General features: G+C 33.3%; 1 protein-coding gene across 1 annotated transcript in view; it reads left to right on the top strand.

The window, feature by feature from the left end:
* Window positions 1-26,846, top strand: part of COL11A1 (collagen type XI alpha 1 chain) — a 209,538-nt gene that overhangs the window by 109,723 nt on the left and 72,969 nt on the right. Inside the window, exons 32-41 of the mRNA XM_062191844.1 lie at window positions 3,300-3,353; window positions 3,472-3,516; window positions 3,653-3,706; window positions 3,816-3,860; window positions 7,591-7,644; window positions 11,886-11,939; window positions 17,036-17,089; window positions 19,735-19,842; window positions 20,258-20,347; window positions 20,583-20,636. Coding sequence (XP_062047828.1) covers window positions 3,300-3,353; window positions 3,472-3,516; window positions 3,653-3,706; window positions 3,816-3,860; window positions 7,591-7,644; window positions 11,886-11,939; window positions 17,036-17,089; window positions 19,735-19,842; window positions 20,258-20,347; window positions 20,583-20,636 — 612 coding nt within the window. The remainder of the gene's footprint in view (window positions 1-3,299; window positions 3,354-3,471; window positions 3,517-3,652; window positions 3,707-3,815; window positions 3,861-7,590; window positions 7,645-11,885; window positions 11,940-17,035; window positions 17,090-19,734; window positions 19,843-20,257; window positions 20,348-20,582; window positions 20,637-26,846) is intronic.

The raw sequence follows: 26,846 nt of genomic DNA, 5'->3' as shown, positions 1-26,846 counted from the left end.
TTTAAAAATGTGGATAACTGGCATAATATTACTTAATAAGTACAAAATCACTTTAAGAGTTTATTTGAAATTTCGATCTTTTTCTGTTTTTGTTAAGTTGATTCTGATCAGTAATATTTGAATTGTTTTTCTAAGTAAGATGCCACAAAATGACTAAAGAGAAATTTTTCTTCCTAGAGGAATCAAACATTTTACTTTACTCTATAATCTAAGTGTCTGGAATTTTGGTCTTTATTTTTATATTGCCTTTTTTCATAATTCAGTTTTTTTTTCCCCTGTGATCAAAAAGCTTTTAAGTTGCTTGGTCCTAAAACAAAACAAAAAAGTGATGGACACATGAAAGATCAAAAATAGCTTCACACTTTTCTTCACTGTGGAAGTCAGTGGATTCTGAACAGATTTTAATCTTCTTTATAGTAAAAGTGAAATTTTTTGATAATCTCTTTCAAGCAGCTGAAGAACTGTAATTAGATGGTTTATACAATCTCTTAAGCAATGCAAACCATGGTCGTTATTCAACAGATATACCACCAAATGTACTATCTAATGATACTCATTTCAAAAATTAAAATCTATATTAAGGTATGATATTTTTATAACTCAAACAACATTTAATATATTTTTGAAAGTTTCAGATTACTGACTGAACTAATTTTATTAGCCTTTCACATTGTGGTCTTTAACTTTCTGGTTTATTTTCTGCTTTAAAACATTTAGTGATACTCATAGAAATTTTATATTTTTTTGATATTTCCTTATATCAAAAAGTTAAAAGAATATCACCATATACTATGTGTCTTTTAACTGGTAGACTAGGCATTATTGTGTGTTTTGCATACATTTTCTGGAGCAAAAACTATAAAATGAAATACATTTATTAAAAACTGGTACATAAGAATAAGTTGTTTAGGGGCCAGTGTTGTGGCATAGCTGATAAAGCCGCCACCTGTAGTACTGGCATCCCATATGGCACTGGTTTGAGTCCCAGCTGCTCCACCTCAGAATCGGCTCCCTGCTATGGCCTGGTAAATCAGTAGAAGATGGCCAAGCCTTGGGCCCCTATACCCATGTGGGAGACTTGGAAGAAGCTCCACGCTCCTAGCTTCAGATGGGCCCAGCTCCAGCAGTTATGGCCATTTGGGGAGTGAACCAGCGGATAGAAGACCTCTCTCTCTGTCTCTGCTATGCCTCTCTGTAACTCTGTTTTGCAAATAAATAAATATATCTTTTTGTAAAAAAAAGAATGTTGTTTAAATGCAGTATCTGTAAATATTATATTTTCTTTTTTAAAGTCATCTTTGTTTTCTTATTATTTATTTATTTATTAGAAAGAGAAAAAGAGAGACAGAAACAGAGACACAAGGAAAGATATCTCATCCACTGGTTTACTCCTTCAATGCTTGCCATAGCAGGGGCTGAGCCAGACTGATCCAGGAACCAGGAATTCAATCCAGGTCTCTCAGTGGAGATCCAGCACCCAAGTGCTTGAGCTGTCATGTGCTGCCTCTCAGGATACACATTAACAGGAAGCCACAACTGAGAGTGGACCTGGCATACCAAGTGTTGTCTTCACTCTTGTGTCAAGTACTTGCCTTATATTTATGTATTCTAATAGGACAGGAAAGGATACTGATTCCCAAATAAGATTTGATGAAAGCCAATTCTTTCCATACTGGATTATCTTCACTTTTCACGTTCATAAAATAATAAAATCAAATACTTGAATGGATGTAACCTTATCTGATTTTCTGCAGACAAAGACAAGAGGCTTTGAAAGCCCTTCAAAAATATAATTTGTAATAATTTATTCCCCCAATGTGTAAGTATAACCCATGGTAACAATTATCCTGAGATCCAGCACAAGTTAGCTGTATGGATGTGATCAGAATGTAATAGGAATCAAGACATAAAATGAAACTTAGCTCATCATGCTTCTTGTTTTATTTGGAATATCAGCCACCAGAGGGAGTTACATAAAATTGTCTTGACGTGCTTTAAAACACTGGGGGACCATACATAATTTAGTAGCATCCAGCCTGCCTTACTAAGTATGTGGATATTACTCACTTTCTTCAAATTGGGAATAAGGCTTAATAGTTACACTCCAGCATGGAGGTGATGCTCTACACTTGGTTATATCTAACTGTACATTCTTAAGAATACAGTTTTCAAGACTTGTAAAACATCAAAACCCATGTCACTTATAGAGGAGAATAGAAAGGCAGATTCCTGGATCCCATGGCCAGAGTCTGTTTCAGTTTCCATAGGTCTAGAGTATGACTTGACAATCCATATTTTTAGCAAATATTCCAGATTATTCTAATACGGAAGAGATATTTATCACTGAAGGAAACATCATTTTTAGGAGTAGTTCATTACAAATGAGTTGATTTTAAAAAGTAAAGAATATATTCAAGTCAACAAAGTTTCTGTTTTATTTTCCTTAATAAAAAGTGTACAAAATTTGAATATCTGCTGCTCTCAGCAAGACATTTTACACATTAGTGTATTACAGCACGCATTGATCTAAATAGGGAAAGTGTGCATTCGGAAGCCTCTGCCTAGTCTCCAGTTAAGGAACAAGGATTTCAATTCTGACTGCTCTATTACTTGATTAAAAATGAAACAAGCCAGACACAGTCATGATCAAATGAGGATTAGGTATATTAAAATCTGGACAAAAGGGAGCAGGCATTCAGCTTAGTAATTAAAACAACTGCATCCCATATTGGAGTTCCTTGATTCTATTCTTTGCTCCAGCTCCTTGACTGTAGCTTCCTACCCATGCAGAGCCTGGGAGACAATGGTGATAGCTTACATACGTGGTGAGGATCTGGATGGTATTCCTGTTTCCAAATTCAGCTTTGATTCCTGGCTTCAGCCCTGGAACTTGTTAATTCAGGAAAATTGATGAGAAAAATCCTCATTTTAATATCCCATGTTCATAAAAAGAATTTTTATTTAGTGCTGAAGCAACTCTGTGGAATTATAAGTTAAAATGCATTTCACACAAAATAGACTTTAATTGCTGTTTTATAAGAATGATAATAATTTATTATTTCATATTTAAAGTTAAAAACTAAAATATGTTTTATCAATTCATGCTTTCAATGCTACCAGGACTTCAGATGTCATTGTAAGTTTATTTTTCAATACCTGAATAAAGGCTGTAAGGCATCTTGAAAAAATATATATTTCTTAATTATTAGCTATTGTCAGAATCCCTGTATTCTGAAAGAATTAGTGTGTGGCTGCAAATGTTACTTAATATATTCATTCATTTTTTTTTTTTATTGTAGGGTTCCACTGGATTTCCTGGGTTCCCAGGTGCCAATGGAGAGAAAGGTGCACGGGTATGATTTATCAGTATTTGGTTCATGTAAATGCCCTTGGATGCGTGCCCATCTCTCAGCACCAGAGTCATGATTTACTGTGATACACTGCATATTGAAACTGAACTGTCTTTTGCAGGGAGTAGCTGGCAAACCAGGTCCTCGGGGTCAACGTGGCCCAACGGTAGGTAATCAATTCAAAAGAATGCTGTTTATTTTTTCATTTTGGATCTCATTTTTCAATTTTTTTAAGATAACAATTCTGCGCCTTTGGATTTGCTTGGCACTTGATTATTTTTATCATTTTCTCTCGGTTGCAGGGTCCTCGAGGCTCAAGAGGTGCAAGAGGTCCCACTGGGAAACCGGGGCCAAAGGTATGCCTGATGCTACCTCCTGTGCTTGGCTCGAAGTTCCTGTTACACAGAGGATGTGTGCTGTGAAAGGCTATCCAAACTGATTTCTCTTTTCTCTCACTTTTTCCAGGGCACTTCTGGTGGTGATGGGCCTCCTGGCCCTCCAGGTGAAAGAGTAAGTATCATATTGACACACAAAATAAATTGAAAATGAAGATTGAAGTGTTTACATTTCTGGAAAAGATTTATGTGTCTGAAAATACAAGACGCAATCATCTACAACATCTACTGTGACCTACAGGTTCTGATTTAATTGACTCACCCCTTGCCAGTAAAAATGTTTAATTGGTTATATGCAACTGGTTCTGTTACAAAAATGAGAGAAATGATATGTCTAATTGGCTTTAGATATTACTTTTAAGTACAAGCCAAAATAAATTTCTTTATTTTGCATATGCTTAAAATACACATGCCTCCCTATCCATTCTGTTTGCTTTCAATGTTGATACTGCATTTGTCCATAGAGCTGGTGGCAGTGTCTTGCTGGTCAAAATCAAGCTACCTGTAGCCATTAAGGCACAATCAATATACATCCAATTTAGGAGCAAACAGCTCTTCCAGTAAACAGAAAAGCTACTCAGTAAGTTGATTTCCAATTGATATAAAGCCAAACACAGATGAGTAAGCATCCTTGCTTTTTTTTGGCAAAATATAGCATTTTTATAGCCAGAATTTTTGAAGGCTATTCTCTTTTAGAGATTTATAATTATTAAAATACTTATTATATTAAAATAAAATATGATTATTTTTAATATCTTATATTTCCAGAATTTATTAATTATAATATGTTCACATATTATTACTAAAATTATAGTAGGTATTTTATAAAAAGGAAAACAAACAACCTATGATGTATAACTTAAAAAGAGAAAACAATATTTTTTGAGCAAAGAACAATGAATAAAACTGAAGATTCTATTTGTGACAGAAATGTGAATAGATAAGACTCAAGAATTAACATTTAATTAGAGTTACTTTCAGCCATTAACTCATATTTAATTAAATTAAGCTTTCCACTAAATGTTTCTCACTCAGTTAAACGCATCCTGATTAACTCCAATCATCCTGTATATTTTGAAATATATTTGAAATATTTTGTTGTCAATTAATTTTAATAAGAAGATGAGTTAAATTATTTGAAACAGTTGGATCACTGCATAGAGGAGAACCATGTGACAAATTATAGCACAACCAAGAGTTGTCACTAAAGCACAAAGTATTCTATCCCTATGTATTTTGTTTATGCATTTCAAAATTTCATGATGAACAATATTTCTTTATAAGTGAATATATTTTAACTAAACAGCATTTTGACTTGGAAGACAATTGTGTGATCCACCAGCATGATTATTTGTAAATGTTAAAACACTTTGAGAAAAAGACAAGTATATTTTGAGAATCAAAGAGCATTGTTTGACTTCATTTTGTTTCTTTTTTTAGTAATTAGAAAGGTCTAATATCAATAAATTTTTGTTTTCAATTTCTGCCTTGAGAGAACACTTGTCTTTCCTGGGTTCTGAGTGGTAGATAAAACATGTCTTCCCTAATATGCCCTCATTTTCTGCCAAGAATTTTTAAGTACTAGGAAGGATTATGGAAACATTGCCACAAAATACTTTGTTTGACATGCATCACTTGGACTATTCAGGGAGAGAGGTTTTATAGTATCATTGGATTAAAAATAGAAATATCTGTTCTACCCTTTTCAGTGGACTATTTTTTATTTTGAAGGATTATTTATCTACTTGTTTATGAAAAAGCAGAGTGACAGAAAAGAGAGAGGGAGAGAGAGGAAGAGACACAGAGAGAGATTTTCCGTCTACTGTTTCACTCCCTAGATGGCCTCCATAGCCATATCTGGGTTAGGCCTAAGACAGGAGCCGAACTCCATCCTGACCCCCAATGTGGGTGGCAAGGGCCCAGGCACATGGACATCTTTTGGTTTCTTCCCAGGCACAGTAGCAGGAAGCTGAATTAGAAAGGAGTTGTCTGGTTTTGGAGAGACACCCTGATATGGAATGCCAGTGGTGTTGCAAGTGATGGCTTAACCTGTTGCACCACAGTACTGGTGCCAAGGTGCAAGTGTTAGCATGACCTGCAAATTAAATATGATCTTGTGCTTTGGAAGCATTATTAAGTAAAATAATAATAACTTGACTGCAAGCATTGCAGTATCACTAGAGTCAATTTGATAACTGAGAAGGCTACTAAATGGGTTAATGGGCAGGTGCCATGTACAGCATGGATACACTGGATAAATGGATAATTCACATATTGGATGAGATGGAGAAGGTTGCTGTGAGAGTTCATCATGCTACTCAGAGCTACTCACAACTTAAAATTCATGAATTACTTGTTTTTGTAAATTTCCATTTAATCTCTTCAGACTGTGATTGATCATGGGTCACTGAAATTACAGAAAATGAAGCTGCTGATAACTAGGGACCACTGTATTTTGAATAAATACACAGAGAATATGTGAACACTCTTCTCTGGAATTTTATGAAGCAAGAATCACTTTTTTCTCTTTTTTTCTTTGAAAAAATGATTTTTGAAAGATTCTTAAGGAAATTAAAACTTTTTTGACATGTAGCGGAATTTTAGAAAACAGGGAAATGATTTTGTAAGAAATTATGAAAATAAAGTTTGCCACAAAAGCTTAAGAAATACTAGTTTTTAAAAGTTGCACTTAAAATAATTTTTATTTGTAATTTCCTTAGAATTTTGTCATAAATGTTTAAGATTCATTGCCAAATAGTTTAATGGCTATATATTTGTAAATTTCTAAAAGTTGCCCAGCGCTTTTTGTAATTTCATGTTACATCCATATTTTTTTAAGTACATGGATAAGTTTGAAGTTTCTTTCTTACTTTAAGATGTTCTTAATAGAAAAAATTTATGTCTTAACTAGCATTGTCTTAAGACTGTTAATGAAATTTTTATTGGGAAGGCTAAATTGATAACTCAAGAGTAAGTTTCATAATAGCTCAGTTTCAGTGAACCTTATTTTTGATTAAGGAAAAGATAAATCATACCCTAATTGAATTATTTAAGAGATTTTATTTGTGTTAAAGCCCATTTTATTTGTCTCACCTTTAGAAATAAAATTATTATGTTTGTGGTATATAATTATTACCTTTTACCAATTATTTTTCTGAAACCAACACAGTCACAATGCTTTATGTATTTTAGATTTGAAAATTTAATAGTTAAATAATTTAATCAGTGAAATATCAAAGAATGATATTATAAATGAATATTTAATCTGAACGTTAATAAAATAATTACACAATAAAATTCTTTTCATCTTATCTAGTTTATTAATAAACAAAGTGATATATTCATAAAAATATATTTTAGAGTCTGGTTAAAGTATCTTACTTTTTTAACATACTCATGTATTTTCACTTTTAGTTTGTGTATCTTGAGCCAGAATAGTTATAGAGCTAATATTAAAAATAATTTTTCTTTTGAAAGCCATGATATAGAATTGAAATACCTTCCTTCAATAAATGATTCTAAACCTTATTAAAAATAAAAAAGCGATAGAACTTTTGAATACAAACATATTCTGTTCACTTTTTATATGGGCTGTAAATATTGACTGTGTTCTTGAGGTAAGAACAATTATGCAATGTGCAAGTTTGAGTGGCGGCTAGTATGAAGAACATCACTTTCCCTTTTAGATTACCACCGATTACATGCTGCATTGCCATAGTTCAGTCACTATGTTGAAAAAGCTGCAAGCTATCTTGTGTTCTATCTATAGATGTAAAACCATCAAGTATGAAGTTGTTTCTTTTAAAGCACGTTGTTAAACTTTCCCCATCACTTTTCATTTTTAGGGCCCTCAAGGACCTCAGGGTCCTGTTGGGTTTCCAGGACCAAAAGGCCCTCCTGTAAGTTTCCAGTTTCACTTTCTTAATTTTCAACGGTTTTCAGGTTTTTGAAATTCATTGTTTATATTTAAATAATTTTTAGATGAGAATATTGATGAAATGCCTATAAAATAAAATCACAGTTAATATTATCAGAGCATATAAGTATTTTCAATTTGTGAATTTAAGATTTTTTCTGAGTATAATTTAAATATCTCCTGATAACTATTCTTTCAAAGTAATCAGAGTTGAATACATGAATATTATTCTCTCAACTACTATTGATACAAACATTGATTGCATTAAAATTTTTATCAAATCTTGTGGATTTGGTGTATTAAAATGGGCCTTTCTATCTTCAAATATCACTCTTCAAACCCTCTACAGAATTCATTAAGGTTACATTAAGATTCATTTATTTTTCTTATTTTCATGTCAATAATGTATTCTTCTAAGAAAATATAATAATATTCATGGAATCATATCTTCTTATCAAATTTGTACAGAACTCTTATGAATGTCTTTGTTAAATTCCTTCATGAAATTAGAGATACTTTATTTTCACCCTTAAATTCATGAGATATAAGGATACTTAGTTGTTTTCTTCCCTCCTCTTCTCTTCCCTACTCTCCCTTGCCTTCCTTTCCTTTCCCTTTCCACTTACCCATTTTCTTTATGAGCACTAGAATCAATTTACTCAGCTGTTTGGCACGGGTAGTAGTTCTCAGGATGTAGTCTCTGGTTCTGCAACATCAGCCATACTTTAGATATTGTCAGAAATGCAATTTCACTGACCAGAACTCTGGAAGGTGGTGCATTATATGTTTTTACAAACCCTCAAGATGGTTCTAATGCCTATTACGGTTTCTCAACCATTGTTCTAGACTAGACAATACCACCAAGACTTTAATGTACATACAAATCATGTTGGTGAACGAATTTTGAAAAGCCAACTTAAATCACAAAAGTTGAAGCAATATCTTACTCTTTCAATCATTTTTGGATACTTTTCAGAGTATTATTTTAACATTGAATGGTTTTGTGTTATTACTGTGAACATAATATTGTAAGAATTTCCTTAAGTATTTTGAAGTTACGTGTATTAATCATTATTTGGAAGCATAAAATCCAGTGATGTATATAAGATTCTGATATGTATACATTGGTACATGTTGTTCAGAATTGTTTCTCCTGTGTAATATAATTTGTTGTTGAAGGAAATTGACTTATTTTTCTTCTGACATTTTCATTCCATTCTCTCATGTATCTTTCAACAAGTTTGAGCCATTGATCATACATACATTTTGCATGTAAGAAGTATTAAAATATAATATATGCCCACAGTTGAGAAGCATGCAGTCTAATTGGTTCACCCTCAGTGTATTGGGAAAAATATGTATTGAAATGTACACTTACACATTAATATGTACTCATTTCTTGAGTGTTTTTTAATTTCATTTACATTCTGTTAATTTTATGCCGGTATTGCATTTTGGGGAGTATATAGTCATCTCAGTTAAGAAAAATTTTAGTTTCAGATGATTAAGATTTACAGCATGACTATTATGAGAACCATTCTACTTATAGAAGAGGGAAAGTCAAAACTTAGGACCAAAGAAAACTGAAAAAAAAAAAAATCCTTAAATAATTGTTTGTCTTTTCACAGATTGTTTTTCTATTTATGCATGGCTTCATTTAGATTAATTTCCTTGTTCTTCACCAACTAGATAAAAGGAACCACCTATTTTGAGCAATAAAATTATTTTTTAAATGTCATGAAATTATTTAGTAATAACTGAATTGTTTTATTGGAAATTGGTATGTGACTATTGCAATCATCTAGGATTAATTTTTTAAATTTAAAAATATATTCTTAAATCAGGAAGTACAGTGATGATATTCCTCTCTGTAGACCATTAAGCCTACTCCTCCTATAGAACTTCTAATCTACCAGTGAGTAGGATAGTGCATTCATCTCAGGATGGCATTAATGAAATGGATCACTATTTTAAAGAATGCTATTTTTTTTGGTCAATGAGTATATGGTCTATATCAACAAAAATAGTGGCAGAGCTAATTTTTATATTCACATATTATTGGAAAATACATGTACATCTTGGACCATTGGCAAAATACATTATTTAGGAGCATTTTAGTGGGAAAAAAAGACTCATTCATTTCTTCAGCTGTTGTTCTCCATGTTTTTAGTAAAATTTTTCTTAGTGCTTAAATCAACAGTACATATTTGTTCCAATAGGAGGTGGCTCAGAAACTTCTTGAAAAAAAAATAGACTAAAATAAGTTTATTTTGGTGTAAAAATATTTCTTTTGAAATCATATAAAATTTTTATAGTACATATTTCCATTAATTTTTAAAAGACCTTGTGTGTATGTGTTTATGCACCACACACATCTAAAGATAAATATAGATATAAATATGTACATATAAATATATAGTGAAAAGCATAGAAATTATTTTTGTTTACTGTTTTGAGAAACTTGTTCTAAATGAAATCTACTAGCAACAAACTACTTGAATTTTGCTTCTAAATTGAGTAGTCAACTACATCTTGTGTTATTATACTCTTAGTGATTAGTACATAGATACATAATACACTCAAGAAGAAATGATTTAAATGACATCTAAGAATGTTTTGGTTGTTTCTGGGAGTGTGGCACTAGAATTGCTAAAATGTTCTGAATAATACCAGCACATCTTGCTCAAGCCAGTATCTTGTGTAATATCACAATTACACTTTTAAAAAAATGCATGAAAAACAGTTACAGAGAAAGAGGGAGAGACACCGCTAAAGAAAGAGATTGAGATATTTTAGCTGTTCATTCGCTCCCCAAATGGCTGCAGTGCCAGCAGAGGGCCAGGCCGTAGCCAGAAGCTTCATCTGGGTCTCCTGAGTAGGTACAAGGGCCCAAAGACTTGGGTCATCTTCCATTGTGTTTCCCCAGCACAATAATGGGGAACTGAATTGGAAGTGGTATAGCTGGAACACAAACTGATGCCCACATGAGATGCTGGCATTGCTATGCCTCAATGCTGGCCCCTCATCATGACACTTTTAAATTAGGGTTAATACAAATGGCAACCTGAGTGTCAATACAGATGAGATCAGTGAGAAAAGCTTGTTTGGGGCACTGCCAAGAGCTTTCCTTCTGAAAAATGCCAGCCAGTCTAGCAAAACTTTCAATTAGATGGAAGAAAGCTGTGCATGAGAATAATCTTACTTTGAAACAAAGCCTTTTGTTCATACTGGCACTATATTAGCATACATAAAAATGTATGTTTGAAAATAAATTATTTAAATAATTAGCATGTAGTGAGAAAGAGATCTGTTACCATTAAAAACATCATTATAAAAATAATTTTTCCTCATTTATCCAGAAGGTTGAGAATATTATGTTAATATTGAATATTAACTGTGTTTTGAAATCTGAACTTCATACTTAGTGGTTCTTAGTAGAATGAATAATACATAAGGCAATCTAAAGACAGAATATATTCCTACAAAGTATTTAAAATACCAGAACCTTACAGAGTTGTTTAAGTACTTATTAAATTGTCTCGTATATTTCTTCAAACGTGACAAAAACAGGAAACTTTAGAAAGAGTGATAGCATAGCAGTTTTGATCTCTAACACGTAATAATCGTTACATTTCTACAAGGATATTTAACCAAATCTACTGGGAGAAAATCGATCCTGATGACATCTAGAACTGAGCTTAGCAAACATTCTTTCACTTGAAACAGTTTGAAGGTAAAATACCATCGTTTCTAGAGATTTTTTGTTTTTTCTTGCATTCTTGTGAGTTATTAGCTCAGATTACCACTAGAGGACACTGTCTGTCGCTGCTAGTCAAGTTTTTATGCACAGAAAATTGGATTAGGAAAAACTCACCAAAAAGAGGAAAATATTCATCCATCAAGCACTGAAGATCTAATTTTTTTTGAAAATAATAAAGATATAAGCCTATATAAATCTGTTTTAAACAAAAGTAGATATATGTGAAATAAATTTATTAAATGTAAAATGGTCAGAGTACTGTAATTTTTGCTTTGTTTTATTTATAACTATAAATTATATTAAGGATACAGATACACATATCACCATCTATAAAATCAACAGAATACCAAAGTACTACAGCTAATGAAAATATAAAAAAAAACCTGCCCAATCTATTACATTTAGACTATGAAGTTACTCAAGAAATATTTATGGCATATTGTGTTTACTGTTTGTGATTTCAGGGACCACCTGGGAAAGATGGCCTGCCGGGACACCCTGGGCAGCGTGGAGAAACAGTAAGTGACCTCATTATTCTGATTCATATTTTCCATTCTAGCACCACATCAGTTCACAGAAAGCTACTTAATATTATCAATACTTCAACTTGCAAGGTTAAGACAATCAAGGAATGAATTGCATTGAATACTTATTAAAATATAAGTAAATGCATAATTTATTTTTCATATTTTTACCTAATTAAATTTACATGAAGAAGTAGGATGTTAATTGATATGATTATTTTTGTTGTTGATAGCAGCATCTTAGGGATGGGCTGCTGAAGAAGAGATCTTTCATTTTTGGACATTTCTACAAGATTCTCCCATCATCCCCTTTATTGATGTCTATTTTAAGATGTATCCTACTCAAACCCATCAGCTTTCCACTCTTTAAAAAGGAATGCACTAAAATAAACCATTCACACATTACAATATTATTCTGACAAGAATTAAGTAATGAAAGATTTGCCGATGTTGGACCCATAAGACTAAATTGGATCAAATGCCTCCTCTCATGTTGAATAAGAAAATCTAAATCAAAAAAATTTAATTTTATTTAAAAGCTGGATAGAACATTAAACAAATTGACTCAGCAACTTATTATGTATATAATAGTTTGGACAGATGAAAAACTGGCAGTTGCACTGTGTCTTAAGGACTCTGGTGGTTTTGCGTAATTGTTTTGCTACTATTAGATAACCATGCATCTGGTAAACCTGGTGAGTTATTCTCATCAGAAAACAAATTGGCATGTTTGCTTGGAACCAACTCTTTGTTCTCACCATTAATTAATTTTACCTAGATTTCTTATGGAAACTACAATTTCCTTTGACTATGTGGTTCAAAATTATTTTAGGGCATTGTGCCATGATGAAGACATATTTGGAGTTGAAATAGATAATAACAAATCTAACATATTGTTACTTCTCTACTATGGGAGAAAGAATCTGTAGGCAGAAAACACAAGTCCTGTTCCACAAGCCAAGTGACAATTCTTAAAATAACAACTTCTAAATTTTTGCCAGATTGGGAACTTCAAAGTCTTGAATGTCAAAAGCAGAGTAAAGAATGGGTTAGTGACACTAAGGAATAAAATTAGTTGGCTATCCTCTTGGGAATGGCATCTACTAGAGGAGTAAAAATGTACTCTTAAGAAAAAAAAATCCATACTCAAATTATCAAACATATACTCATTGCAATCTTGCAGCTAGTCATTTTTTAAAAAAATATTTATTTATTTGAAAGGCAGACAAACAGACAGAGATCTTCTATCCATTGCTATACTTCCTAAATGCCTCCTGTGAGAGATATAGGCCAAGCTGAAGCAAGGAATCTGGAATTCAGTCTTGGTCTCCCATAAGGGTGGCAGAGACTCCACTCCTTAAACCATCATCTGCTGTCTCCTAGAGTTTGCAGTAGCAGGAAGCTAGAATTGGAAGCAGAGGTGGAACTTGTACCCATATACTCCAGTATGGATGCAAGTGTTCCAAGTGGCATCTTAACCAGTGTGCCAAACACCTACCCCAAACCAATCATTTTTAATGACGTTGCATAAACTCCTGGAAATATTTGCAGAATCCTTCCAAAAGTCTTTTGAGGAAGGGATTCAAAGAGAATTGCTGTTACAGAATCTCTTTTCAGTTTAATCAAGAGCTTTTGCTTCTATCTAACAGGACCATATAATATATAGAAAATATAGTTTTTTCTAGAATGGTTATTTCAATCTAGCAGTTATTCATAAAAACAAGAATTGCATCTGGAAAATTGTATTACTAATTTCACAACCAGTTTTAAGAGAATAATTAATCACCATACAGCCAGGAAGGTGCTTTCTCACCTTCTTTTGCGACTTGGAATCAAAGATCACCTTAAACGAGAGTGAGGATCTAACATGGCCTTGTGTCTGTGTTCATCGTAAAGAAGACACTATAGAATACAAAAAAAAAAAAAAATTCACAGAATGAAACAGATATCTGATTTGACTGTTGCTTTCAGCTCTTGTTTATACCACCTTGGAACTGTGATCTTTCTAATTTTTGCTTGCTGGATATTATAGTTAGTGTTGCATTGATCTTGTGATTATAGAGTGGATTCAATTTATTTATTTGCAAAAATTTTAAAAAAAGCAGAAAAGGAAGGAAGGAGGGGTATTGAGGGGGGGAAGAAGGGAGGGAGTGAAATATGAATATCTTCTTAGAAACTGTACCTATGAATTACATGAAGTCTGTTCTCTTTATATTAATAAAAATTTTAAAAAGAAGACAATCTTTTGTTGGATTTAGGATTTGTCACCAGTCAGAATTTCTCGAGTTAAACATCATTCTGTGTCTTACACTTTGAAGTTTTTTAAGATCACCAGGAAAAATTAGAAATAGCTTCTATTATATTGAAATAATCCAAATTTGTCCCAGAAACACAGTGCCAAATCCAATATTAATCCTAAAATTAGCTTAGCCCTTAGAGATTGTTAGGAGTTGCACTTTTTTTAGTATAAAGTCTTACAATAGATTTTTTTAACTACTCATGAGTGTATCCATTTAATTTCTATTTTCAGACTTTGAAAGCCATAATTTAGCTTGTTTTTTCTAAAAGTAAATGGCGAGCATAGACTTAATATAAAACTATTGAACAAGCACCTTTCATTCTGAAGAAAAGTTTTCCTATGTGCAGTTTATTTGTAAGATCCCTAGAGTCAAATTTACTTGATACTTTCAAACACTCTGAAAGCTTTGAATGAGCAGACATATGGGCAATGCTGTCTCCAGCTCCTCCCAAATCCATCACTCATGCAGGCAGGCTAGCAGCCAAGCTTTTCTCCTTCCCTTAGGATGCACAAGTGGAAGTCTTGATATAAAATTCCACAAATTTTCCTCATGAAGTGTCATTTTTTAAATAATTAATTTTAATAATTATCATGAGCATCGTCTTTGTGTTATTCTTGTGCCCACATCTGTGAAGACAAGAATCTTTATAGGTTTTCAATTTTCAAGATAAAATTTCATTTTCATCTTCATATTAAATTTAGAGATCAAAAAATGAGAGAGAGAGGGAACAGATCACACAAATATGTAGAATGTAACTATTCAGAGAAAGGTGAAAAGATGAATATGGCTAGAATTTAGTACACATTTTCAAAGCAAAAGATATGATTAGAATGGCAGACAGGGTATAGCTTTTATAGAACTTTGTGACCAACTCTTCATGATTTATGTTTAAGTTGACTAGATTTGCTTGTGGGAGATGGTGATTTTGGCTAACATAGACATAGAAGTGAACCTCATTTGAAAAACTGCAGTGATCAAAGGCAGTAGTGATATCCCAGCTTGAATAAAACAGGATTACTGAGACAATAGAGAAGACTTGCATTTGAAAGAACTAATCAGGTACACCCTAGGATAAAATGACTGATTATGAGGACAGAGGAAGGAATTGGATCTGAAGACACTCCATTAACACAAGAGAACAAAAGAAGAAAATCAAAGTAAATGATGCATTTGATGAGATGCATTTTGAGAACTTTGAAGAGAGCACTGAATACAAGTGGAAATGGTCAGTAGGCATTTATTGATTGAGTTTTATAGTTTAGCATAGATCAGATGTTTGGAAAGAGTTTAGATGGAGAAGTTCATCAGCATAGAGATAATAATTCTGGTCATTTAGGTGTTACCTAAACCAGACGTTACTTGCTTAAGGACGTTTTGATGGACAATGGGCAACTATATGACAGTGATGCCCTAAGATTATATTATTTCCTGATGTTCTGGTGGTCCTAATTTGCATAAGTTCATTCTGTGACAGACATTTATGACATTCAAAGCACAGGGCTGAAAAAAAAATATCTTTCTGAACATGTCTGAGTTTTTAAGGAGTACAATTCATGTACATACAAACACACATACACATAATGCATACACATACCCATATGGGCATTTTCGTGTTTATACCTGCATGTATATGTGCACATGTAAATCTGAAATGAAATTTGCAAACCAACCAGTTGCTAAAAAAATTGAAATCAAGATTAAGTAAACTGCCATTTGTTTATAAAATGCTAAATCTATTATATTCTTCCCAGAATTGATTGATTTTTCTGTCAATTTTAGTTTAACCAGAACCCTGATAGTTTTAAGAATTAATAGATTTTTTTTTAGAATAAGACAAGTCTTTGATTTCTTAGTAACATCAATTATAATAATTGCAAATATAGATTAGTTTCCCTTTACCTACTTACGTAGTTTTGTTATGTTTACATAGTTACTAGAAGATTTCAAATGTAAACTATAACTTCTGTCCTTTCTAACCATGTTATTTTCAGTCTGGTTAAAAGTTTTAGTGAATAAAACTTTTGCAAACATTATTTGCTTTAATTCAGTTATTTGAAACATTTTCTTCCAGTATTTTCTACCTACTTCTCCAACTGTTAAGTGTAACTCACCTGAGAAATAAGTTTGCCTATCATAATACAGAATGAATAATCCACAAACCTAGAGAAATATATATATCAGAATATATGACCCAAAGCTTTCTTAGGTACATTCTGATACATCAATTGGATTATATTTTAATGACTGAATTATTTACAAGGTGCACTTGTAGCTAAGTTGTTTTCAGTTTTAATAAAGAACACTGAAAAAAAAAAAACAAAATGATGACTAGTCATGTAAAGCAAGCTTTTTTAAAATATAATTTTATATCTTGCTTCATTTTATCAGACTGTTTGAATGCAGTAAAGAGAAATGAATTAGTATCACAGACTATAGATGTATCTCTGTAGAGAGAATCAGTGGACTATTTCATCCATAAACCTTGCTGTATGTTTTTGACATGATGGAACAAAGCTAGGAACAGCTTTTCTTTAGCTTCATCCTACTGTCTTATTTTTTAAAGCATGTATTGAAAGTAATCATTGTACTATCATGTGGAATAGTAAAGATGGAAAATTTTGAACTTTAATGACCACCAGATTATAATAACTAATAAAAAGCATTTGAAAATAAATATTTTAGGCAAAAATATTATTTTCTTTTAATGTGACTTATTTGATAACTCATGGAATTTTGATTTATGCTTCATGCTCTGTATAGCTTTAACAGAATATACTTTGCTTTTTCTAGGGATTTCAAGGCAAGACTGGCCCTCCTGGTCCAGGAGGTGTTGTTGGACCACAGGTGCGTTTCTTTATTTTCCTAGCAAGATTTATTTTTCTGTTTATATTTTTACCTTCCTAAGTTGCATAAAATTGGCTGTTTTTATTATGATTCAAGGTGATTTTTTTTTCAGATTGCATTTAAGTACATTCACTTTCATATATTGTTATTACTTAATTAAATAATTTTCAGTTGCCTCTATGAATAAAATATAGGAGTAATATAAATAATTAACATAAATCAGAAAATTCATGATGAATTTTACATTAAGACTGACCATGATACCATATCCTTAAAAATTATTAAATAGGTTGACCATAATCTTTTCTTCAGAACTGAAGGAAAATTATGAAATGATCTTGGTTTTGAATGAAAATTAGATCTGGACGAATTACATAGAAATATAATGTAAAGCTCTGAATCCCAGAACTGAGTACTATTTTAATACTTGCAACAAATTATGTTTTTATGCATGTTAGTTTATTTTCTTTGAAGATGTGTAGAATCATGGCAAAGGTAGGTGTCTCTTTGATAGGTGGCAGGAATTGCAATTGGTATAATATCTAGAAATGATAGTACTAAATAGCTGTGGAGAATAATTCATGATAATGGAAGATAATAATTTATTCTCTAGCAAAGCACATTGAATTAGAAGAACGCATTTAGTTTACTCAACTTGAATTTTACCCCTGCTAATAACAAATTGTAGCAAAAGATCAAGAATAGTTGAATAAGTGTTGTAATTATTTAATTGCTTTAAATAGTGTTTCCTAGCCTATAATTAGTTTCCAACCCTTTATTACTCTCTCACTCTCTTCCCCCACCACACACACACACACACATACACAAATCCAGAGAAACAAAACATCTTCATTTTCTTTTTAGTAATCCACTTGGAAGAAGCAAAAACAAATTCTTGGATTGGTTGATCATTTTTCTTTGGAGGTTAATCCTGAACCAAAGGAATTGTTAACTGTTTGTTCCTGTATAAAGAAACATAGCATGTATGTAAAACATGCTTATTTTTTTGTGCCAAAGACCTTTTAATTGCTAATCAATTTCAATTAAAATTATATATGTAGGTATGTATTCCCTTATTTTTGGAAAGCTTTTCTCCAAAGTATTTTTCTTTTTCTATTGAAACAATTTCATAATTGTTATCTGTGAAAAAATTTATCAGAGGTTTGGTTCCTATCATACTTACAATCCATGATCAGAAGAAATGGAATTAGAATCCAACTAGAATGTAAATATTATGGGGCTTAACTGATTATTTCAGGTCTTCCCATATTTGAAAATGTCTTTGCCCAAATCATACATCTAAAGCTCTGAAACCTGTGTTCTTTTTGTTCTTCTATCTTAAAGCTAGACAGTTGCAAGTGTTTATTGAGTATACACCTTACTTGAGTTCTTTTATTGATTCTTTTAAGAAATAACTTCAACTGCTTATTTTAAATGTAACCATATTCTCATGTTAGGAAAGAGGAAAATAGTTTAATAGGAATAGTATTGGTTTCAATATTTGATATTAACCCTTTTCTTTGTACAGTTCTGTGAATCTCATTTTTGTGTCAGTGGTGACAGCTACTCAATTATGATCAATTTTATACTTTTGATGTTTTGATACTTCAGAAAAATATCCTTTTAGGGTGAATACTTGCACATTACTGAGAAGTTGAATACTTTCAGCAGTTACATAATTAGAATTATATAAACCTATAAATAAACACCAGAATTTTAGGCAGATCTGTTCTTTCACAAAGGAAACACTATGTTGCATCTTCAGAAAAATAGCAGAGAATGATATTCTATAAGCAACTTGATAAGGTATCTTCTTTTAAAACCTTGGCATCTGGAAATTTTCCCTTTATATATCATTAACTTAAATCCTAATCCTTCCTTTTGCTTTATTCTAAGTGGAGATAAAGAGTAAATGGTCACAGTTCCCTATTTATATTTGAAAGCTTATTATGCTCTAGCACCACAAAACAGCACCACTCAGGAGATCTGTAAGTGACCTGAAATTATTCACTTTGGCACTTGCTGCAATTGAAGGCAGCTGGCTATTTTTTAAAACTTCTGGCAGGGAGGAACTACTGGCCCAAACTTGCTATGTTCAGGATCTCTCTGCCACATTCTGTAGATTTTGTCAAATGAATATAAATTAACCATGTAGCAGTCTCCAATTGCTGGAAATTCCAGGGAGATCACTTTGGTGGTTGTTTGGGTTATGAAGACTTAGGCTTATTATTAAGCAGTCATTCTTAGCACAGCTACCAATGCGGCCCCAGTGATTCTGTTATTAAGCTGACTTGACATCCTATATAAAAAGAATGAAAGGATGAAGCTATCGTTAAACTGTTTTTAACAATCTTTGTCTGGCCCTACTCTGAAGAAACTCTAATATTAAACATTTTTTTTTTGCTTTATGTAGTTTTTTTTTTTTTTTTGACAGTCAAATGTTCTAATCATGATTGCATAGAATCTTTTCAGTCTCCTGCCAGAGATGGTACTCTCAGGGCTTCATAAGAAATGTCTCATAGGATATCATAGAAATCAGTGGAAATGATAAGCTCTTGTGAAAGGGAAAATATTTATTTTGAGTTTCATTGTATTTTCAAAAAATTAAAAGAAAAATCTGATGTGGTTTTTCTTATCTAATCTAGGGACCAACTGGTGAGACTGGTCCAATAGGTGAACGTGGGCATCCCGGCCCTCCAGGCCCTCCTGGTGAGCAAGGTCTTCCTGGTGCAGCAGGAAAAGAAGGTGCAAAGGTACAACAGTACAACATACTCAAGGATTTTTTCTTGGCCCCAGACAGCTACTTACTTCTCTCTGTGCTTCTCATCAGTTTTCCGTATTTTCTCTATGGAAGTACAGTATTAAGTGAATGTCAAAAATGTATGTCAGAAAAATATTCAATGGGAGATTATTGTACTTGAGGTCATTAATGAGCAAAAAAATAAAACTAGTTAGTCCCCATTGACCATCAAACCATAAATTTAAAAATATTCTTAAATGTCAGTAGTGATTAGCTCATTTGAATAGAAATGACATACCAGATAGTATTGGCATCAATAAATGGCATTCAGGTTTTACTTATGGTAGGTTAGAGATAACCACAATTTTGTTTGCAAAAGCATGTGTAGTATTGACTCTCTCTTGATAGCTGTATATTTTATTTTTTAGGGTGACCCAGGCCCTCAAGGTGTATCAGGGAAAGATGGGCCAGCAGGACTACGAGGTTTCCCAGGTGAAAGAGGTCTTCCAGGAGCTCAGGTATAATCAACATTCAGATAATGCACATGAATTAAATTAAAAATTAAAACCATTGTCCTGAGAACATAACCAAAGATGATTAAGGAGGTATATGTAAATATATACATTTGATTAAAAAATATGTATTTTAGTCTAAAAATAATTCCTGACACCCTTCATTTTGTGTCAATCATTCATCTTCTCCAATTTATATTAAATTTACATGGATTCATTTTCTTTTTTTCCCTTTTCCCAGGGTGCACCTGGTCTGAAAGGAGGAGAAGGTCCCCAGGGCCCACCAGGTCCAGTTGTAAGTATGATTATAATAAATAACTATGCTAGCTATGGTTGCAAATTACAGCTGCTCTTTCATTGTTCTCATGCTGTGATCCCACAGTGTGTGGGAGAGAAAATAAACATATGTCAATCAAATCAGTCAATGCCTGGTTTATACTAATTGCATGCTCTAATGAGTACAGAAACAGAAGGATTTGACTGATTGGAAATTTTTGCTTCTGCTGCTGTTGGAGGTAAAAAGAACAATCTTACCTCTTATGAGTCCCAATGAAATAAATCATAAGGCTGTGCCTGAATCCTTCTTACTTCATCTTTTCTCTCATTTTAAAATTATCATAAAATGAAATGCCATTTCTTATATATTACGTTTTATTCATCATTTTTTATACAACTGCTTTAATTTGTCCAACTCTAGATACTAGATCATACTTGAGTCTTGTCAAAAATATTTTTAAAAATCCTGTAATCATGGATGATAAATCTCTATCTTACATATTCTCCAAATTGTCTCTTCTTTAGTCAATGTAACATTATAAAATAATTGGCAAATAAAAAGTAAACAACAGATTTTTGCCTCCAATTTTCTTTTCTGGAGATGTATATCAACCCTTCAGGATGCAATTAAATACAGCCTTTGGTTTTTGTACATACTTCCATCTGTGCTCTGAAAGGAGGCTATAGCAGCCAAACTTTCATATTTTCTCATTCTTCATTTTCATTCTCCCTCACCTGAACTTGCTGTAAATTCCTTTTTTATTTTTTTTACACAAAATGAAGACATCATATTAATTCTGCCCCCATTTTTTTTTTCTTTAATCTGTCGTCCTTTTAGCATTTCCACCATCAGTACCTTTTTATTCTGAATTTTCCATTCTCTCTCTAATAGTGTCCTTGACTTCAGTTTCTTTCCTCTTTAGTCAGTTTTTTATAGTGGTTATAGAATTTTAATTTAAGGCATCTTTTTTTTAACTTACAACTTAAAGATTTATTTATTTACTTGAATGTCAGAGTTACACAGAGAAAGAAGAGGCAGAGAGAGAGAGAGAGAGAGAGAGAGAGAGGTCTTCCATCTACTGGTTCACTCTTCAATTGGCCTCAATGGCCAAAGCTGTGCTGATCTGAAGCTAGGAGCCAGGAGCGTCCTCCAGGTCTCCCACATGAGTGAGGGGTCCAAGCACTTGGACCATCTTCTACAGCTTTTCCAGGCCATAGCAGAGAGCTAGATTGGAAGTGGAACAACCGGGATTTGAACTAGCACCCACTGCAGGCAGTGGTCTTACCAGTTATACCGCAGCGCTGGCCCCAAGGCATCTCTTTAACTGTGTCAATACTCTGCTCATATGTATCTCATGACTCCACACTGTTTTCAGAAATGAAATTGCCTATCACCCTCAAAAAGTCCTTTTCATGATTTGGTCCAATCCCTATCATCTATATCATTTGCCTGAATTCCTCTCATTAATTCTACCTAATTTAATGCATTAGATTTTTTTTCTTCCTCCTCCAATCACCATGACCTTTCTACTTTGAGAGTACTTCTAGAAAATCTATTTTTAGAAAAGATGTTATTTATTAATTTGAGAGAGTTACAGAGAGAGGGAGAGACAGAAGGTCTTCCATCCATAGGTTCACTCCCCAAACCACCAGAGCTGGGCTGATCAGAAGCCAGGATCCAGGAGCTTCTTCCTAGTCTCCCACATGAGTACAGAAGCCCAAGCATTTGGGCCATCTTACTGCTTTCCCAGGCCATTAAGCAGAGAGCTGGATAGGAAGAGAGGCAGCCAGGACATGAACTGGTACCCTTTTGGGATGTGGGTGCCACAGGCAGAGGTTTAGTCTACTACCTCACAGAGCTGGCCCCAGATCTATTTCTCTTTAATGGCAACAATTCTACTCATCCAATACAGATAAAGTTTGAATGTTCAATCTTTATGAAGTCATCATTGTATAGTTTGCCTCAATTTAATTTGTTAGTGAAATTTCTCCCTTTTCAGTGCTCTTTGCTATGACTTATATTTTAGAAATTACACTGGAATATAATTAATTGTCTATCTCATTAGGTGTGAGTTCTCTGTATTATATTTAGTGTTGATCACAATATAGTGTCTACATAAGGTCATCATCACATATATACTATTTGAATAATCATAAAGCCTGATACTGGAGTAAAGTTTGTGTAACATAACTAGTACTGAAATCACAGAAAGTGTAGTATTTTGTAGACTAATTAATATAATATTTAGATCTATGTATTAGTCAAATATCATACCACAATGACCAAGCTAATTATAGATGTCTGGTGAAAAAACTTTTTAAAGAAAAATAAGATATTTCAGTAACTATATTTGCCTTTCATGCAATTTATAAAATTATGTAGAACATTTAAAAACAATCTTCCTAAGTTAGTGTTAGCAACATCAGCAAGCAAAAATGTCAGGCTAAAATGACTATTAGCAAATAGACCCTTCAAAAATAATTAGGCAGTTAATTTAGCTATACCCTCAAATTCTAATGGAATATTATTTTATGTTTTTTTACAACTATGGTCATTGTGGAATCTCAATCATAATTTCAATGATTAAATTATCTTATATTAATTTTCAGAGCCCAAATAAACAAGTTATACCAGTGGTTTGAAACAGTGGGAAAGAATGTATATATAGGGCACAAAACATGTCCAAGAGATGTAATTTGCAGGATACTTATTAACAATTGTCCAGTATCACATAGAATAATATATTAACTGTAATACAGATCTAACATTTATTTACTTTACTTCAACAACCACTTGACAATTACTACTTGCCTTGCTAAGTTTAATCAGGCACCACACAAGGTATATTTTGACTTAAAATTGTACAAATAATTTTGAAAAGACACACATCAATGGCTAAAAAGCGATACAAGTTGATTGGCAAATAAACTGCTGACAACATACAAACAATGAATGTTAATTCTGACGCGTTATAGAAAAGAAGGTAAATCAGAGGAAGGATAACACACTAGGTGTCTTTTGAACCAGGCTTCACAGACTACAGAAATTTATGAAAATCATTAAGAGCAAGAAAATATTAAGAATGAGATGTCGTATGTTTGGTCTTTTTTTTTTTAAACTTTTATTTAATGAATATAAATTTCCAAAGTACAGCTTATGGATTACAATGGCTTTTTCCCCCCCATAACTTTCTTCCTACCCACAACCCTCCCCTTTCCCACTCCCTCTCCCCTTCCATTCACATCAAGATTCATTTTCAATTCTCTTTATATACAGAAGATCAGTTTAGTATATATTAAGTAAAGATTTGAACAGTTTACACCCACATAGCAACATAAAGTGAAAAATACTGTTGGAGTACTAGTTATAGCATTAAATCACAATGTACAGCATATTAAGGACAGAGATCCTACATGATATTTTTTAAAAATTAATTAATTTTCTATGCAATTTCCAATTTAAAACCAAGGTTTTTTTTTTTTCATTTTCATTTATCTTTATATACAGAAGATAGATTCAGTATATACTAAGTAAGGATTTCATCAGTTTGCACCCACACAGAAACACAAGGTGTAAAAATACTGATTCAGTACTAGTTGTAGCATTACTTCACATTGGACAACCCATTAAGGACAGATCCCACTTGAGAAGTAAGTACACAGTGACTCCTGTTGCTAACTTAACAATTTGACACTCTTGTTTATGGTGTCAGTAATCTCCCTAGGTTCTAGTCATGAGTTGCCAAGGCTATGGAAGCCTTTAGGGTTCGATGACTTCGATCTTATTCCGACAGGGTCATAGTCAAAGTGGAAGTTCTCTCCTCCCTTCAGAGAAAGGTACCTCCTTCTTTGATGGCCCTGTTCTTTCCACTGGGATCTCACTCACAGAGATCTTTCATTTACGTCTTCTTTTTCTTTTCTTTTTTTTCCAGAGTGTTTTGGCTTTCCATGCCTACAATACTCTCATGGGCTCTTGAGCCAGATCCGAATGCCTTAAGGGCTGATTCTAAGGCCACAGTGCTATTTAGGACATCTGCCATTCTATGAGTCTGCTGGGTATCCCGCTTCCCATGTTGGATCGTTCTCTCCCTTTTTGATTGTATCAGTTAGTATTCGCAGACACTAGTCTTGTGTGTGTGATCCCTTTGACTCTTAGACCTATCAGAGCCATCAATTGTGAACTGGAGTTGATCACTTGGACTAGTGAGATGGCATTGCTACATGCCACCTTGATGGGATTGTATTGGAATCCCCTGGCACGTTTCTAACTCCACCATCTGGGGCAAGTCCGATTGAGCATGTCCCAAATTGTACATCTCCTCCCTCTCTTTTTCCCACTCTTATATTTAAAAGGGATCACTTTTCGGTTAAAATTTAAACACCTAAGAATAATTGTGTGTTAATTACAGAATTCAAACAATAGTACTAGAACAAAAAAAAAATACTATAATGGATAAAGTATTGCATTGTACATCAACAGTCAGAACAAGAGCTGATCAAGTCACCGTTTCTCATAGTGTCCATTTCACTTCAACAGGTTTCCCCTTTGGTACTCAGTTACTTGTCGCCGATCAGGGAGAACATATGATATTTGTCCCTTTGGGACTGGCTTATTTCACTCCACATAATGTTTTCCAGATTCCTCCGTCTTGTTGCAAATGACTGGGTTTCGTTGTTTCTTACTGCTGTATAGTATTCTATAGAGTACATGTCCCATAATTTCTTTATCCAGTCTACTGTTGATGGGCATTTGGGTTGGTTCCAGGTCTTAGCTATTGTGAATTGAGCTGCAATAAACATTCATGTGCAGACAGCTTTTTTGTTTGCCAATTTAATTTCGTTTGGGTAAATTCCAAGAAGTGGTATGGCTGGGTTGTATGGTAGGGTTATATTCATGTTTCTGAGGAATCCCCAGACTGACTTCCATAGTGGCTTAACTAGTTTGCATTCCCACCAACAGTGGGTTAGTGTCCCTTTTTCCCCACATCCTCTCCAGCATCTATTGTTGGTAGATTTCTGAATGTGAGCTGTTCTAACTGGGGTGAGGTGAAACCTCATTGTGTTTTGATTTGCGTTTCCCTGATTGCTAGTGATCTTGAATATTTTTTCATGTGCCTGTAGGCCATTTGGATTTCCTCTTTGGAAAAATGTCTATTGAGGTCCTTGTCCCATCTCTTAAGTGGGTTGTTTGTTTTGATGTTGTGGAGTTACTTGATTTCTTTGCAGATTCTGGTTATCAACCCTTTATCTGTTGCATAGTTTGCAGATATTTTTCCCATTCTGTCGGTTGCCTCTTCACTTTCCTGACTGTATCTTTTGAAGACAGAAACTTCTCAATTTGATGCAATCCCAAATGTTAATTTTGGCTTTGACTGCCTGTGCTTCTGGGGTCTTTTCCAAGAAGTCTTTGCCAGTACCAAAATGTTGCCGGGTTTCTCCAATGCTCTCTAATAATTTGATGGTGTTGGGTCGTAGATTTAAGTCTTTAATCCATGTTGAGTGAATTTTTGTGTAAGGTGAAAGGTATGGATCTTGCTTCATGATTCTGCAAGTGGAAATCCAATTTTCCCAGCACCATTTATTGAATAGACTGTCTTTACTCCAGGGATTAGTTTAGGATCCTTGATCAAATACAAGTTGGCTGTAAATGTTTGGATTGATTTCTGGTGTTTCTATTCTGTTCCATTGGTCTATCCATCTGTTTCTGTACCAGCACCACGCTGTTTTGATAACAACTGCCCTGTAGTATGTCCTGAAATCTGGTATTGTGATGCCTCCGGCTTTGTTTTTGTTGTACAAGATTGCTTTGGCTATTCGAGGTCTTCTGTGTCTTCATATGAATTTCAGCATCATTTTTTCCAGATCTAAGAAGGTCTTCGGTATCTTGATTCGTAATGCATTGAATATATAAATTGCTTTTGGAAGAATGGACATTTTGATGATATTGATCCTTCCAATCCATGAGCATGGAAGATTTTTCCATTTTTTGGTATCCTCTTCTATTTCTTTCTTTAAGGTTTTGTAATTTTTATCGTAGAGATCTGCAACGTCCTTGGTTAAGTTTATCCCAAGGTATTTGATTTTTTTTGTAGGTATTGTGAATGGGATTGATCTTAGAAGTTCTTCCTCAGCCATGGTATGGCCTGCGTATACAAAGGCTGTTGATTTTTGTTCATTGATTTTATATCCTGTTACTTTGCCAAACTCTTCGATGAGTTCCAATAATCTC

This window comes from Lepus europaeus, chromosome 5 (assembly GCF_033115175.1).
Source record: "Lepus europaeus isolate LE1 chromosome 5, mLepTim1.pri, whole genome shotgun sequence".
In the NCBI taxonomy this organism is placed as follows: Eukaryota; Metazoa; Chordata; class Mammalia; order Lagomorpha; family Leporidae; genus Lepus; species Lepus europaeus.
This window is presented reverse-complemented; position numbering and strand designations above follow the sequence as displayed.